The following is a 17,217-nucleotide window of genomic DNA, read 5'->3' as shown; positions in this document are numbered from 1 at the left end:
ATATGATACATGTCTTTCTCTGATTGACTTATTTCGCTGAGCATAATACCCTCCAGTTCTATCCACGTCGTTGCAAATGGCAAGATTTCATTCCTTTTGATGGCTGCATAATATTCCATTGTATATATATACCACATCTTCTTTATCCATTCATCTGTCGATGGACATCTTTTGCCAGTGATTTCTGGAGGCTTTGGCCACTGGTTCCTATCCTAGGTATGCTGTTTCATATTATAGCTCATCATCATCAGCTCTTGAGCTAAGAGCTTTGACCTCAGGTGAGGTGTCTCTGCCATGGTGTTTTGGTGAACATGAGTCTATAGAGAGATTACACCAACAGACTGGGCCCTCATAAGTTCATTGTGAAGGTTTTGTTTTGAACTTGGACTGTATTTCCCTATAAAAGTAGTGTGAGTGATTGGGACATTGGCCTTAGTACAGCTCTAATTCTTAAAGTAATGTTGTAATATACTGTAAACAAGGTCTAGAAATTTCTTAGGAAAAGTCTATCTGAATTCCAACTTGAGCTGCCTTGGATTTCTCCCAATTTCTTGGTTGGCTTTAGGGATGGCAGAGAAGACCGGAAAAGTGATTTTTAAATGGTGATTCTCAACCTTTTGTCTGTGCCAACACACACTGGGAACGTTTCAAACTTAATTATGGTAGTGCCTCTCAGGGTAGATGCGTGTGACCTCCCTTCCTCTTGTCTGTCTTATGGTGATTCTGATGGGTACTCCTTCCCCTTCTGTGAATTACTGCTTAGAGCCCGGGGCCTCTGCTTGCTCCAAATACTACTTCTCAGTCTGGGACTAGCTGTGCGTTACCTTTTTCTTCAGAGGAATTTTTTTTTTTCCCCATGTTGTCTCTTCTGTTACCTATTAGTAGAACATCACCATTATTTTTTAATTATGATTTTTCTTTTCTCTGGCCCACGAAAGAGTAGAATGTTGCCTCAGAACTTTCTTCTCATCCTTGTTCCTGAACTGAACAGTCCAAAGTTTCTTGGAGAAGCAATGTATCATTAGGCTCCTTTCTATACCATCTTTTTCTTTATTCACTTAGGTCTACAAGGACATGTTTTTTGTTTGTTTGTTTGTTTTTTGCTTTTTCTCCCTACCCTCCACCCCCCTAGAAGGTCATGTTTTAAAAGGATGATTCATATACCACCTACATCAGATTCATCTGAAGCCTTTCTTAAAATGCAGACCCCTTGCTTAGTTCCATTCCAGACTCACAGGGACAGATGGATGTGTCCCACTTCCCTTTCCTTTCACTAACACTTAAAAGCTTATGTCTCTGCTGTTGACATAGATCTGCTTCTAGTAGTGGACAGTCAGCAGCAGGGAGGAAAGAAGGTTTCAGAGACCATGAAGTCTCTTGAAATGCAGAGATAAGTTCTTCAAAGTTAAGGGCTCCTTACTCTGTGACCCTTTGCTTCACACCCATCCCCTAATCTGTGTAACAGAGAAAGTGATGAAAATGATCCTACTTAGCCCATTATCTCTTGGTTATAAGTAATAGAAACCTGCTTCTAATGATCTGAAACAGAAAAGAGTTTATTACCAAGGACACAGGGGTCTTTCAAAGAATGGAAGGGACGAAGTGTGATCAAGGCTCCCAAAGGCCTTGAACCAGAAATTGGAAAACCATGAGGACTTGAGGAAGGCACTTTCTCAGTTTTCTCTTTCTTTTCAATTCCAAGCATTGTTTTCTCCTCCTCCTCCTCCTCCTTACTGGAAGGGATTTTTTGACAGTTCAAACAATCCTGCTCTTGGAATCTGGCACTCCTTGCTTGTGAGTTGGGAGAAATGGCTGCTACAGCTGCCACTTTCACCGGGCACCCTGACAACTAGTAAGCTCAGCATTTTCTAGATGGCTTTAGGGGTTGCCCGGGGAACTTTAGGTGTGATTTGCATTTGGGTTTTTTTGTTTAACCAGATGCAGTCCTCCTTGTCCAACCTTGCGTTACTTTTTCAGACAATTCTTGTGGTATATGTGGATTTCTTTTCCATTCCTTTCTTATTCCCCCCATAAACAGCAGAGAATAATTTTATCTTGGCACTGCATTCCTGCTTCCAAACATGGTGGACAGCAGTGGCAGGTGTTAGGGGAGAGGAGACTAAGAAGAGGGAGAGTCACCAGTGCTGAGTCCAACAGTCAGAAGGGCCTTGACCCATTGGATGAGGAGCAGACTCATTGAAATGTCTGTGATATGCTTATTACCTGTCACAAAACAAAATATGTGGCCAAGTTCTTTGGGGAAATCCTGAAAGATACCTAGTTAGTAAGGAATTGTCAATGGAAATTAACTGTTAAATCCTTACTAATTGGTCATGTGGGAAATGTCATTTCTATTTCCTTCTTTTTTTTTTTTTTAAGGATTTTATTTATTTATTTGACAGAGAGAGAGAGAGACAGCGAGAGAGGGAACACAAGCGGGGGAGTGGGAGAGAGAGAAGCAGGCTCCCGCTGAGCAGGGAGCCCGATGCCAGGCTCCATCCCAGGATCCTGGGATCATGACCCGAGCCGAAGGCAGACTCTTAACGACTGAGCCACCCAGGCAGCCCTATTTCTTTCATTTTATGTGCTGTTCCCCATAGCCCCTGTCCACCATGTCATCATGAGCCTCTGTTTTTCCCTTCATGGTGTGTTTCTCAACTCTGAAAAGTCGACTGGTTTTTCAGGAACATTACCATCTTGTTTGGGGAGGGAAAACTGCATTGCCAATACTTAAGTACTTAGGTTACTTACAGACTTTATGTATAAACAAACTTTGTGTCCATTTCTTACTCAGGCTTTGGGAATTTCCAGGTCCCTTGAGCAGAAGCAACCTATTCTTCAGCCCTTTCCCCCAAACTGCAAATGTGTGGTTGCTATCAGAAACTAGTTTTCGTTAAAAAACATTATATATTTATGCAAATAATGATACAAATACCATGACCTTTTTTAGAATTTGAAGAGGTAACTAGCTACAACCAGTTTTTGAGAAAATTAAATGCTTCAAAATGGTGATTGCTGTTAGAGTCTCTTTATTTTGAGGGGGCTGGGAATATGGGAGTGGAGTAGCCACATATATGTTAGTAAAGTTTGCCAAATTAGAGAGGAAAAGCAAGCAAAACCCTCTTTATTAGCCATTTTTCTTGCAAGAGATGATGGGGAATGATGTGACCATGGGATGACAAAGTTGGGGAAAGAAGTGGGACTGGAAGGAGGTGAGTGTGTCTGAGTTGGCTTTCTCACTGCACTTCTGTATATAAGCACACACCACCCATTAGGTTACCTGTTTGTTCCAGGAGGGATTAAGTAAAACAATTGGATTAGCCCTTTTTGTTTTTATGATTTAGCTGGTATTGTTATGGGCTTTAAAAAGCATCTTTTTTTTTTTTTTTAAGATTTTATTTATTTGTCAGAGAGAGAAGGAGCACAAGCAGGGGGAGCGGCAGGCAGAGGGAGAAACAGGCTCCCCGCTGAGCAGGGAGCCCGGTGTGCGACTCGCTCCCTGGGATCATGACCCAAGCCGAAGGCAGACGCTTAACCAACTGAGCCACCCAGGCGCCCCTGGGACTGGCTTCTAATGAGGGAAAGTATATATACTTCTATTTTGAAGTATACATACTATTTTGAAGTATATATAGCTCATGAATGTTCGAAAGTAATAAGCTTCCAGATCAAGAAACAGAACCTTACCAGCACCCTACAATCCCCTTTATATGGTTTTCCAATTTTCTGTCCTCTTTCTTTTAACCACTCTTCTGACTTCTGACAGCCTAGTTTTTCCTTTTGCAGGAAAAGCTTTAAGGAAGCTTCTATGTGTGATAAAATAAGTAATAAAATAAATAGGCAGGGATAAAGAGAACAGCAGGAATCAAAAGCTTTTGAGAAAGGAGGTGTCAAACTGCTGATTGGGAAATGACTTTGAGTAGAAAATTCTCTCTCTCAATTCTATTCATTAGAGTAGAATTTAATTTAATTTTAGTTCTTTTAAAATATAGATGCTGCCAGGATGATTAAGGCTATAGTTTGTTGATACTCAGATATTTTCTTTTTTAAGGGAACGGGAATATAGATTGGAGGAGTAAATCTCAGGACACTTTGGGAGAAGGCCATTTTGTTGGCAGTTTTAGACACCAGAGGGCAGTATGAAGGCACCATGTTTCATCTGCAGTGGGATTCAGGAAGGGAAGTGAGGCTCTTTGTTTAATTTGTATTTTTGCCTAAAAAAAAATCATCTTGCTTTGCACACAAATCAAATTTTTGAAAAGGTAATGTAGCTTGTGGGACTTTGGGCAATTAACTTTTTTGGGCCTTAGTTTTCCTATCTATAAAATGTGAGTAATAATACCTATGTCATATAGTTTGAGTTAATACTGAATATGTGAAAGTGTTTGGAACATAATAAACTCTATACAAGTGTTAGCTTCAAACAACAGTCACAAAAACTGCTTCTCTTATTTAAGTGTTAGCGTTGAAAAAAATCTTGAGACTGCCTTCCTTTTTACTTACTCTCATTCCTAACCAGTTAATTATAAATAATATTATAGTAATAAGTGTGAATAGCTTAAAAGTAAAAACTATAGTAGTTCTCTGGCCTGAACCCTTACCCATCCCTAAGGTTTGATCTCTGCTTTTAGCTCTTTTAGTTATATCTTTGTTGTGCGCCTCATTTTCTAAAACATAGATATCTGGGCCCTACTCCAGAGGTTCTTCTTCAGTGGATCTGGGTGGGGCTCAAGAATTTGCATTTCTGACAAGTTCCCAGGTGATGCTTATGCTACTGGTTTGAGGACCACACACTGTGAGCCACTTTCTCTAGTCCACAGATCTCACTGATTTGTAAAATGTCACAGGGATTTGCACAGGGAGGTTGACTCAACAGCTGAAATTAAGTAATGAGCAGATCGTCACTGAGTGCCTTAATATTGAGTATAGAATAAAGTTCAAACTACATGGAATTCACCATCTAGCTCTATCCACCTTTCCATTTCTCACCTCATCTCAACACCCCTTGTACATTTTATCATTGCTGAACTTACAGCAATTTAAAAAATGTGCAGTGGTTTCTCATCAGTGGTTTTTGATATGCTGTTCTTTCTTCGTGGAATTCCTGTCCCTATTTGGCTGCCTGGAGGTATCTTCATTCTCTTTGTTGCTTTTCCATCGCTGCAGAATTAGATGTTTCTACCTCCCATGTGTTCTTGAAACAGTCTATATGTACTTCTGTCAGAGTACAGATCACAATATATTTTAACTACTTGTCTGTCTTTCTTCTTTCTAGCTTGTAAGCTCCTTGGGAAGAGAGTCTTGGTATTTTACATTTCATTTTCACTGGCTTGATATAGTTGTTGGCATATAATATGAGCTAAAATAAACATTTGACTAAAGACAGAAGGAATTGGATGATTTGGAGGCCCAAAAGTGGAGACTGCTTATATGGAGTTTTGTTGTCTTTAATTTCAAGGAGCAAATCTACATAAGCAGCAGTATACACTCCCTTAACACATATGATGCTTCTGGATTTGTTAGGACCACGTACCACCCAAATGTGGATCTTGGGCTATGTTTGAGCCCCTTTCAGTTAACAGTAGCTGAGGTAGTTTAGGATAGTGGGAACCCATGGGTTTCTCTTAACAATCACACAGTTCCAAAATGATGAGCATTTGGTCATTTTCATTTTTCATTATCTGTCTTTTAGAATCTTGCCTATCTTTTAAGGGCCAGCTGAAATGCTACCGCTGTAGGAAGCCTTCCTTGATTACTCCTGGGAGACCTTTCTTTTCTCTGAAAACAGTATATCACTGGCACATCCTGTTTTATTTGTACTTAATTGCATTAACATTTGCCTTCCCTTCTAGATTGTTTACTCCTTTAAGACAGTGCAATTTGGAACCACACTTAGGAAGAGATTTTAAAACTATGCCACGGTGGTTGAACTTTTACCAGTATGTAGATAAAAGTCATTGGAACTTGTGTTGAGAAGAAGAAAAAGAGAAAAAATACCCAATTTATATCTGTGTTTTAAAAATGTAATCAGTAATGCAGAGAAGCTGGGTGGAAAACATAGAAAACAAAACTGCTCTGTGGTTCAGATAAAAGATGATATTAGCAGAAAGGGAACTTGAGGGGAAAGAACAGACATTTTAGAAGTTCAGTTTGCTTCCTTGGTGACAGATTAGCTGGTCATGATAGGGAACACACAGTGATACTGAGGACATTGACTAGAATGCTTTTGGTTGCAGTAAGAGAAAACCCGTCTCGAACTAGCTTACGCAATGAAGGATATTTCTTGACCTCTGTAACAGGAAAAGTTTGATCAGTGCACTGACACAATCTTTCCAGGATTCTCTTAGCACTGCCATCCTCAGCTTTTAAGAATCTATGTGTACAAACCATGTTTCTCTAGAAGAAACTGTCCAGAGTTTCAACCCAAATCTTGAGCTTCATGCTGACTGGACCAATCTTTCTGGCCACACTCTGGCTGTTAATGATAAAACAGTTGGATACTGAACAAAATGCTGTGGAGGTGGAGTTGAGGTCAAGTACTCTTAAGGTATATAGCTGCTACATGGTAGGAAGATGGTATTGGAGGAGGTAGCTATAATATCCCTGAGGATTTCTGTGGTAGAAGATGATGTTGGTTGGAATAAGAAATAGGAAGAGGTACCAGTTTGAGAAAATACTACTGAGTCTGATTTTGGAGGGGTCAGGGAAGATAACAAGCAAGAGCAGCATTTCTGAATGATAGAGCAACCTCAGGAAGGCCTCTAAAGAGGGAAACAGCTGGGTTTGTTTTAGGAACTAAGAGGAAGTCATTGGGGCTGGCTTTTTTTTTTTTTTTTTTAATTTAACTGACAGAGAGACAGAGAGAGAGCACAAGCAGGGGGAGCAGCAGAGGGAGAGGGAGAAGCAGACTCCCCACTGAGGTCCCAGGACCCCGGGATCATGACCTGAGCTGAAGGCAGACGCTTAACCGACTGAGCCACACAGGCGCCCCTGGGGCTGGCTTCTAATGAGGGGAAGACTAGATAAGATGAGGTTGGCAGGAGGCTGATGTTTTTTGGTTCGTGGTAAGGAGTTTAGATTCTAAATGCAATGGGAAATCATTAAAAGGTTTTAACTAGTCAAGTGACATGATTCAATATACATTTTATCCTTTTTTTTTTTTAAGATTTATTTATTTAAGAGAGAGAGCCTGTGTGTGTGCATGCATGCAAGCAGGGGGGTGGGGCAGAGTGGGAGGGAGAGAGAGAGAGAGAACATCAAGCAGACTCACTGCTGAGCATGGAGCCCAACGTGGGGCTCAATTTCACGATCCTAAGATCATGACCTGAGCTGAAATCAAGAGTTGGACACTTAACCCACTGAGCCACCCAAGCGCCCAATATACATTTAAAAAAGATAATCCTTGTTTGTTCACGGAGACTGGAATAGATGGGATTGGAGTGGGTGCAAGAAGAATAGTTACAGGCTGTTGAGTAATCCTGGCTTGAACTAGACAGGTATGGGGAGGAAGAAATGAAGAACAGTAAGAGACTACAGAAATATTTTATAGCTAGAGTTAATTAGTTCTTGTGATAGAGTGGATTTAAGAGTTGAATGAAATGAAAGAGTTAGACTTAGTTTTCTGGCTTGAACTGCTGTTTGGACATAATAAGGGGGAAAACTGGAGAAGGAATAAGTCTGAGAGGAAGAACACTTTGCAAAGCCAAGTTTGAGATGCCCATTATGTTTTCAAGAGAATAAATACCTCAGGTAGTTGTCTAAATGAGTCTGGAGCTCATGTGGAAGAGAGCCAGGGCTGGAGATATGAAGTTAACGTTCTCACTCACCAGAGAGATGGTATTAATGCATCAAAACGCGATAAGATGTAGGCCTCAGGATTTAAGATGGCCAGAAGAATGAGAGTATCCTCCCTTGATAATCTCTGGATTTCAGCCTCTTATTTCACCTGTAGTTTTGAAATTCACTCTATTTTATATATTGACTTGATTTTGTTAATTAGTTGATTTTGATAATTCCTTAGTGATTTTTCTGGTTTTTTTTTCCCCTTCCAGTTTTGGCTGATCTTGGGCATCAAGATTGAAATAATAATAAAATTTATGGGGGCGCCTGGGTGGCTCAGTCATTGAGTGTCTGCCTTCGGCTCAGGTCATGATCCCAGGGTCCTGGGATGGAGCCCCGCATCGGACTCCCTGCTCAGTGGGAAGCCTGCTTCTCCCTCTCCCACTCCCCCTGCTTGTGTTCCCTTTCTTGCTGTCTCTCTCTCTCTGTCAAAAAATAAATAAAATCTTAAAAAAAAAATAAAATTTATACCTTTTGTACTGTACTTTGAAAAATCTGCAAGGTTTTGAGGACAGTTACTGAAATTGCCTTTCCTTCTTTCTCTTCTTCAGGCTGACTTCCCTAAACTTTTCTGCTTACATGTACATTCTCCTGAAACCTATAGATTTGTTTTTTTTTTTAAAGAATTAATTATTTCAAATATGTAGTATATGTGTATGATATGAAAATCAAAAGATACAGAAGAGTCTTCCTATCCTTAACCATCCAATCAATTACCTTTTCTGAAAGTAAGCCATGTTCCTAGGTCTTGTGAGTCATTCCATATCATTTCACATAAGATTAGTTGCATGGTATACATTCTACTCTTATCGTATCATGATTTATTTACCAGTTTCCCATTATAGACTTACGTTTTTGCTGACTTTTCCATACTGGAAAAAGTTCTTCAAAAGATATCACTATAAATAATATCATTTTCCAGGAGTATGAATATATCAGGATAAATTCTGAGGAGTGGAATTGCTGGGTCAAAGAGTTTATGCATTATAAATTTTGATAGATACTGCCAAATTGTTCTTCCTCCAGAGGTTATACCATTGCACTTTCTCACTAGCAGTGAGACAACACTGTGTCATATGTTGACACATGTCAACATAATGAGTTACCAACTCCTTGACTTTGCTGCTAATCTTGAGAGGTGAAAAATGTGTCTTATTGAGCCCTGTAGAATTTGAATGATTACAGAGTGGCTTTGATTTTATTTTACTGAATTAGTGAAATGACTATTTTATGATTGTCAGTATATGTATGTATTTTTTTTAAATCACTGCAAGTGTTTCTAAGTGACTGGAGAACATTATTTGATTCTATATTTAAACCATACATTATAATATAGATATTTAAGTTTCAGGATTTTAAATCACTAAGTATCCTTAATTTGCAGGTTTTATCTGAGAGAACTAATATTGAACTTTGGGTTTGTGCCAACATTATTCGTCTCTTTAATGATGATAACACAATTCCCTTCATTATACGGTATCGAAAAGAGCTTATTAATAACCTCGATGCTGATTCCTTGAGAGAAGTTCGACAAACCTTGGAGGAGCTCCGGTAAGAAACCTGGGAAGGGATGAGCCTACTGGGGGGCGAAAGAGGCCATGTGAGCCAGTGAGGAGAAACAGTGAGGAAGTGAATGACAGCTTATTTCAACAGTTCCATTGTTTTGTTTTCTTGAATTATTGTAATTGAATGTAGTCGCCTTCTGACAGAGGAAGTCAGCTCCATTTTACTTCTTTAGGTGTGTACAGAGTCCCTCTGCTGGAGTGTTTATGAATAGCTCAGGCATGCATGGGTAGAAAGGAGGTTTGCCTTAAAAGTGTGTGCCTAAGAGTTTGACTGTCATATTCTCTCATAGAAATAGTTGTGCATAATGGCAAAGGAAGGAAACTGAGAAAAATACATTTTAGTCTGAATCTTAAATAGCTTATGTAAAACTGTCCTCTTAATACTATGAAGTCCCTAAATGGAGAGTTTTTTTGGCAGTATAGAGTTTGTGGGAAATATGTATATTTCCTTTTTCTGATCTTTTAAAGGGCATGGTAATTTGGTATTGGTGAGTTTTAAGTTTTGTATAGTTATAGAATGAAAAGCATCCTTTAAAAATTATTTCTCTGGACTTACTGTAGTAACTCAGAAATAAGCATGCAAAGACTGTAAGATTAACTATATTTTTCAGTAGAGTTTATTAAACACTCTTCACCATTCATGCATTTATTGCATATCTCCTACCTGCCAAGCACTGTGTTGTTAATGTGTGTGTTCTTCAACTCTATGACAAGGATCTGATTAAAATTGGATAGAATCTTAACCTTCAAGCCATTCTAAAAGTGCTAAAAGTTATTTTTTACAAGCAACCTAATAATCTTCCTATGATTTGGGGGGAACCTGCATCTCACTAGGATTTCTACACCTTTTGTTGAAGTTCTTTTAGTGCCAGGAGGATTAAGATGCTAATAGTTGGAGAGTTATATTTCATTGAGAGAAAAATCAATTAGCCAGCCCAGAAGTATAAATGACTAGCTAATTAGGTGGTTTCAGATTTAAGTCTTCTAGGCCCAGGGTAGTATAATCAAGCATTAAGGGATACAAACTCGAGATCCTAACTCATAAGAGGGTTAGCATCTATTCCAGCTGATTACTGACATGCAGGCTTGTCCACCCAGTTTGCCAGCTTGTCCTATTTTTTTTTTTTTTTCCCCAAAGAATCTGGTAATCTGAGTTTTTATATAAAAACTTTCTGGGCCAGACAAAACCATCTACAGGTCACATGTAGAAGGCCAGTAGTTTACAAATTCTGAAGTAAGCTTTCTATTTGGTTGAATTCAAGGTAATGGAGAAAATCTGAGGATTTGGGGATCTGAAATTGAGGAGAGTGTCACAAACAAGCAGGAATAGTTTACATTAAAAATTAAAGATATTCTAATAATATTTGGTTGTGTGGGGGACAAATAGAAACTTTATGTCAAGATTCCTATTATTTTCTTTTTCTATTAAAAACACTTCAAAAGAGTTCATTTCCTGGGTATCTATTAATAGTGAAGTACATTGAATATTAATGGAGGAATATTTCTCTGAGTAAGTGGGGGCATTGACTGGGACTCTGAGCAGTTTCAAGGACATTATTGAAATAGTTGGTGAAACTTAGGTGAGATCTGTGGATTAGAATATAGTAATATATCTATATTCATTACCTGATTTTGATGGCTGTATTGTTATGTAGGAGGAGATTCTTATTTATAGAAAATATGCACTAAAATATTTGGGTAATGGTAACTTAGTCTTAAATGGTCCAGAAGGGGGGAAAATGTTTTTATCTCAACTACAACATTCCTGTAAGTTTGAGATAGCTTCAAAAAGGAAGTTTTGACACATAAATCTTGTATATTACAAAAGTTTTTATTTTCAGGGCTGTTGCAAAGAAGGTTCATAGTACAATCCAAAAAATTAAGAAGGAGGGAAAGATGTCTGAGTGCTTGTTAAAAACCTTGCTGAACTGTAAAACTTTTGAAGAACTAGAACATGTGGTAAGGAACTCTTTTAATCTTTTAATATCATACTTACCTAATTATATTATGATTTGGATCTTTTTATATAAAGTTAAAAAAGATCTGGAAATAAAAAGCTAAAGTCATCAGCCATCATTATTTAATTCAACAAAGTGCTTATTCAATAAATATCTATCAAATGCTTTTTTGTGTGGTTTGCTAAGATAGGTAATACAGAGTCCTTGTCTCCAAGGCATTCCCAGTTGAGTGGGGAGACAAAGGAGTGTAGGTTATGGAATTGAGAAACCTAAGGGAGAGTGCTCAGCTGGAGACCTAGCTGTGAGGGTCTTCAGCATGTAGTTGGTATTTAAAACCATGAGAATGGATGATTTCACTCAGGGAGAGTTTATGGGTAAACAAGTCAGGATAGACCATTGAGGAACACTAACTTTTGAAGCATGGGTGGAGGAAGGGAAAACCGAAGGAGGAGACATGGAAAGAATGGTCAGGGAAGTAGGAGGAGAATCAGGAGATGATGACACCATGGAAGACTGTAGGGAAGAGAGTCTTAGAAGGAGGTAATGATCAATAGTTAAGTAAGTAAACGTAGCAGGGAGGTTTGGCAAGATAAGGACTGAAAAATGTATATTTGGTAATTAGGGGATCATTGTGCCTCTTTGGGATACCACTTTCAGCAAGGTGTGGGAAGAGAAGCCCACTGGCTCAGGTTGAAGAGTGAATGTGTGTTAAGAAGTAGAAGCATTGTGTGTCAGCAGCTATTAGAGGAGCTCCCTTGGGTTGAGGAGAGGACCTGACAGTCTTTGCAGTCCAGGCACTGAGTTTTTAAGATGAGTGAATACAAACAAATGACTAATGTGAAGTGAATAGAAAAGTCTAAAGAATCACATAAGGAATAACCATCTTTGTACAGCTAGTAGTCTCTGGTTAGTATTAATTCACCTCTGAAGGGAGAGGAAAGGGTTGAGAAAAGGATGTCTTTAGCATTCCCGCCATGTCTTCTGATTTTGTGTTTTAATTTTGACTTGCTTTTTAAAACAACGATATGGTATATTTTCTGACTTTTTTTTTCTAGTCAGCTCCATATAAAACTGGAAGCAAAGGCACCAAAGCCCAGAGAGCAAAGCAGTTGGGATTAGAAGGAGCAGCCAAGATACTGCTTGAGAATCCAGGACAGCTCAATCTGCTATCTTACATTAGACCCAATATAAAAGGTACCAGCTTTACTTTAAGAGATCATCCCTATTTCTTTCTCTTCCTTTTTTAATTTGAAAACTATTTAAAAATTTTTTTCATTAAGTAATGACTATACAAGAGTATTGTAGCATATAAGAATAAATAATTCTAATAAACAAATCCCCATATACCTCCTCTTAGGCATCAGCTTCCTCTTTTGAAGTGCCTGTTCTAGTCTTTTGCCCATTTTTATTGTGTTGTTTCTCTTTTTTTTTAATTAGTTTATAAGTACTTTTTAAGATATTCTTTCCCAGTTATATGTATTACAAATCTTTTCTCCCAGTTTGTAATTTCTTTTCACTTTCTTTATGCTGTCTATTAAATAAACAGAAAATAGAAGGTCTTAGTTTTATTATAGTTAATTTATTAATCTTTTCAGTTTTGCTAATCTTTTCTCTAAGATACTTGCTTTTTTTTTTTTCTTTTTAGAGAAATTTCTTCATGTCCCAAGGTTATAAAGAATGTCCTATATTTTCTTTTAAAACTTGGATTCTATTTCTAAAAATTTATTTAATTATAAAAATCATATTTACTTTTTAAAACTAATCTCAACAATTCTGACATATATTAGTTATAAAGTGAAGTCCTGCTTCCACACTTCTACTCTCCAGGAGTAAAGGGTCTTTTTCTGAAATGTATCTTCTAACCTTTTGTGTATGTGTGCACAAGAAGGAGAGTGAGATGGGAGGAGGGTAGGGGAGAGAGAATTTCTAAGAGAAACCCATGGAAAGTGACAACTGATACATGTCAAGATACATTGGTTTTATTGGCAAAATTAGCCCTAGAGTGAGAGCTCTTTGAGCAAGAGTGACTTTTTACAGGAGTGCTCTGACAGGATAGGATGGGGAGATTGGTGCTCTCCTAAGTCCTATTCTCATTCTAGTTTCTTTGGTCTTCTGTTTATTCTTTTGGCTAGGAGATCTAAGTGTCTATAGGGGTCAGTCTCTGATAAGAATATCCACATTCTGTACTACACTATGGGGAATCCTAGCATATTGTAACCTGCATTCATTTTAAACTATTCAGCAATGTGAGTTTGCAAATAAAAAATTAAGGATGAGTGTCTGTATCTATTCACATACAAATATACACATCTTAATATCTGATTTGAAAATGGCAATAATTAAAAGAAAAAGCAAATAAGTATTGAATTTAGAGATGGATCGAAATGAGTAAAACTCACTTGTTTTATTTTTTAATGTGTATTTTTAGTTAGATTTTCAAATGATGCAATTTTAATGTTTTAATAGAAGCTGAGACTGTATAGCCAAGCATTAAGGTCAGCCACAGTGGGAACTTTCTTCCCCAGTGATGGTATGTTTTCTTAGAATCAAATATTGGAGTTTTCAAAATGTCAGGTGCATAAAGGTTTGTCTGTTCTTACTCTTTAATGATCGATTTCTGTTCCTTTTCACCTCCTTTGTTACCAAGTTTTCCTTAGTTTGCACATATACTGAGTTCCTACTGGGTAGGTTTGATAACTCTGTCTCTTTGCATGGCCATATATGGTGATGCTCATGAACTACATGGTGATGGACACTTAGTGATACTTCTGTTAATGGGGCTCAGTCAGGGCTCAGTGCAGTTACAGTAGTACTAGCACATATATTGAACTTTCTGTTTGCTTTATTCCCTCTTTCTTTTACTCTGATTATAAATGTCAAAGAATTACAATTAATTCCAAACAAGCTAGATACTGGTTTTTAAAGTTTGCTTGGATTGTGTTCTTCTTTTCTCTGTCCCCTCATTTCTTGGGCTATACACATACTCATGATCATCCTCAATTCTCTTATTTTTCTAAAGATGTATTTTCATCATTCCCATCATTTCTCAGAGAAATATTTAAGAAACCAACTATTTCAGTGTGAAGTGGAAGACACTTCTTACTTGCCACAGACCAATAAGAATTTGGTCTGAATCAAAAAGATATACATGCCACAGATGAACTACATCCTAGAATTTTCAGAATATCCCCATGTTGTTTACAAGGAGGAGTAGCTGATTGCTCTGTTGTGTGGAAGAAGAGGTAGCCGTATTGCAGATAAAGTGAAAAGAAGTGTTGGCCCTTCAATTTTTGTTACAGTCGTGGAGCTTTGAAGAATCTGGCTGGAAAGTTTTCACTACAACAGAGGAGATAATGATTTTCTGCTTCTGTGGTCCTTATATCCTCCTGATTTCATTGAGGTGCTAAACTTTTTGAACTCTTGTTATTTTTGGCTGTCTTAAGCCCCAGTGATCAGTTCTCTCTGATGGAAGCAGATGCTTATTCAAACACACAAGACTCTTTTCCCAGTCCTTTCTCTTTCTAGTTGGACTGAGAAGGAGGTAATGTAATGTGATTGAGCTACCCAAGTGACTCTGATAATTTCTACCTCCCATTAGGAACCACTGCTCTAAAGGTAGCTCAAGGCACCTCCCCAGCAGTGCTTTTGCCCTTTTTTTTTTTTTTAAACTTTAATGGGTATCAGAATCATCTGGAATGCTCTGCAAAACAAAAATCCCCAAGTCTAGGAATCCATATTTTTAGTAAGTACCTAGTGTGATTTTATTTTTGGGTCCTTAGACTATACAAAACATTGCTCTAGAGCTCTAGTGTAATTTTAATTATATAAGGTTTGTCAATTATAAAAAGTTTACAAACTGTATTCGTCAAAAATGATGGGGGCTTTTTAAAGGTCTCTTATTATTATAATAGAAAAATATATAACTTCCTTTTTCTGTTCTCTCTCATTGATGATTCTCATTGGAGATAGGTTCCATCTTTACTTCTGACTTACTACCCTGGTGTTTTTATTAAGTTTTGTGTAATGATGCTGTAAGGTGCTTTGGGACTCCAGGAATTAGTGCATAGTGACTGGTTTTCTTTTCTTTCTTTCCTTTTTTTTTTTTTTGGTAAGATTTTATGTATTTATTTGAGAGAGAGCAAGAGTGAGAGAGAGAGCATGAGTCGGGTGAGGAGCAGAGGGAGAAGCAGGCTTAATCCTGGGGCGGGGCTCGATTCCAGGACTCCGGGATCATGACCTGAGCCGAAGGCAGCCGCTCAACCAACTGAGGCTCAGTGACTAGTTTTCTGAGATGAAGACTGATGTAGGGAGATAGCTCACCCAAGAGCAGATATTTACTCACTGCTTACTATATGTCACAGCTGTTCTAGGTCCTTTATATATACAACCTTCCACCTCTCAAAGGTAATTCACTCCTGAAAATCCCCTCGTAGGGAAACTCTCTTAAAATGTAAACAGAATTTATACTAATTTTAATGGTTAAATTTCTTTAAAATAATTTTAGTTATTTTAATAGTTAAGAGTAGTTATAAGAAAACCCAACAAGGCATTTCTCTTTATTAATGACTCCCTAAGTCTGTCCTCTTATTTTCTTTGTCTTCTGTACCTATTACTCATTAAAACTATGCTCTCAGAAAAACATACTTATGATACTTAACTGCTTGTGTAATTCAAACTTTAATGCAAGAAAAAAAAGCTTTAATAGAACAACTAAGAAGAAATGGAAAAAAAAGCAATGCGAATGATCTCTCTTAATGTATATATAAGTTGATATCACAGGGTCCTGATGTTCAAGAGTCACTGCTATAAATTAGCAAACCAGAAGCACTTGGAAAGAACATAATGCACAACTGGTAGACAATTCAACTATGAAGATGAATGACCACATAATGGCTCTTGTTTTGTGCTCATGAGATTTGAGAAATTCAAATGGATCATTAAAAATGTGAATAAATGCTTCATAAGTCAAAATAAGAATATTAATAAAATTACTTGTAAAGGATAATTTTTGTAACTGGTATGAAATGGTATACCTTAGGTTATAACTCTGTTAATATATATTTCCCATAGTACATTTATTCTTTATAAACACTTCATGAAGTAGGTGCTATTATTCCATTTTTATAGGAAACTGAGGCACAGAGGTGTCAAGTAACTTGCCCAAGGTTACACGTTTGGTAAGTGGTGGAACTAGGATTAGACCAGGCAGCTGGCTCCAGAGCTGCATTTTTTACCACTAGGTTATATGATATGTAAAGGTCCTGTATTATTGCTTTGGAGACTTGTTATTTTTTTGCAGAGGTAAGCTAGTCACTGCTATGATACTTCTCTGTCTTAAGGTTTTCAATTTAAGGGTTCATTTTGACTGGAATAAATTTATTATGATTTAATTGTAGACTTAAAGAACCAATCTGTAGTTCTTGCTTTGTTTTCCCCCTTAAACTTCTCCTAAAGGACTTTCAGCACTCCAGGATATTGAAACAGGAGTGCAGCATATTTTAGCAGACATGATTGCTAAAGACAAAGACACGCTTGACTTCATTCGGAAATTGTGAGTAACTCTTTTTTAGCGTTTTCTGCTTTGTGGACTCATGCTGTTAAGGGTTGTATGGTTAGTGCTAACACTAGTGTTCATTAAAAACTTTATTTTTAGACTTTTTTTTTGGTAGCAGAACTCTTTGTTCAAGCAATAGAACTCTAACATATAAAACAGATAAAAGTGATGTTGCTTTAATTGAATTCTAGGCAGGAAGCCTGGAACTCTGCCTGCTCATCTTCCTTACACTGACATACCTCAGTGGAGGGCTCTGAGGAACAGTTTAAAAACCATTGTATTAGAGACTTAAATGTGAGAC

At 37.6% G+C, this 17,217-nt stretch overlaps 1 protein-coding gene across 3 annotated transcripts in view; it reads left to right on the top strand.

Annotated features, from left to right (window-relative positions):
• Positions 1-17,217, top strand: part of SRBD1 (S1 RNA binding domain 1) — a 197,884-nt gene that overhangs the window by 17,011 nt on the left and 163,656 nt on the right. For all 3 annotated transcript variants that reach the window (XM_081833502.1, XM_081833501.1, XM_081833503.1), the window contains exons 5-8: positions 9,224-9,390; positions 11,246-11,363; positions 12,418-12,556; positions 16,817-16,913. In XM_081833502.1, coding sequence (XP_081689628.1) covers positions 9,224-9,390; positions 11,246-11,363; positions 12,418-12,556; positions 16,817-16,913 — 521 coding nt within the window. The remainder of the gene's footprint in view (positions 1-9,223; positions 9,391-11,245; positions 11,364-12,417; positions 12,557-16,816; positions 16,914-17,217) is intronic.

Source organism: Leptonychotes weddellii, chromosome 10, assembly GCF_054177405.1.
Source record: "Leptonychotes weddellii isolate Sample4059 chromosome 10, ASM5417740v2, whole genome shotgun sequence".
NCBI classification, from domain to species: domain Eukaryota; kingdom Metazoa; phylum Chordata; class Mammalia; order Carnivora; family Phocidae; genus Leptonychotes; species Leptonychotes weddellii.
The sequence above is the reverse complement of the archived record's forward strand: the minus strand, read 5'-3'. Positions and strand labels throughout refer to the sequence as shown.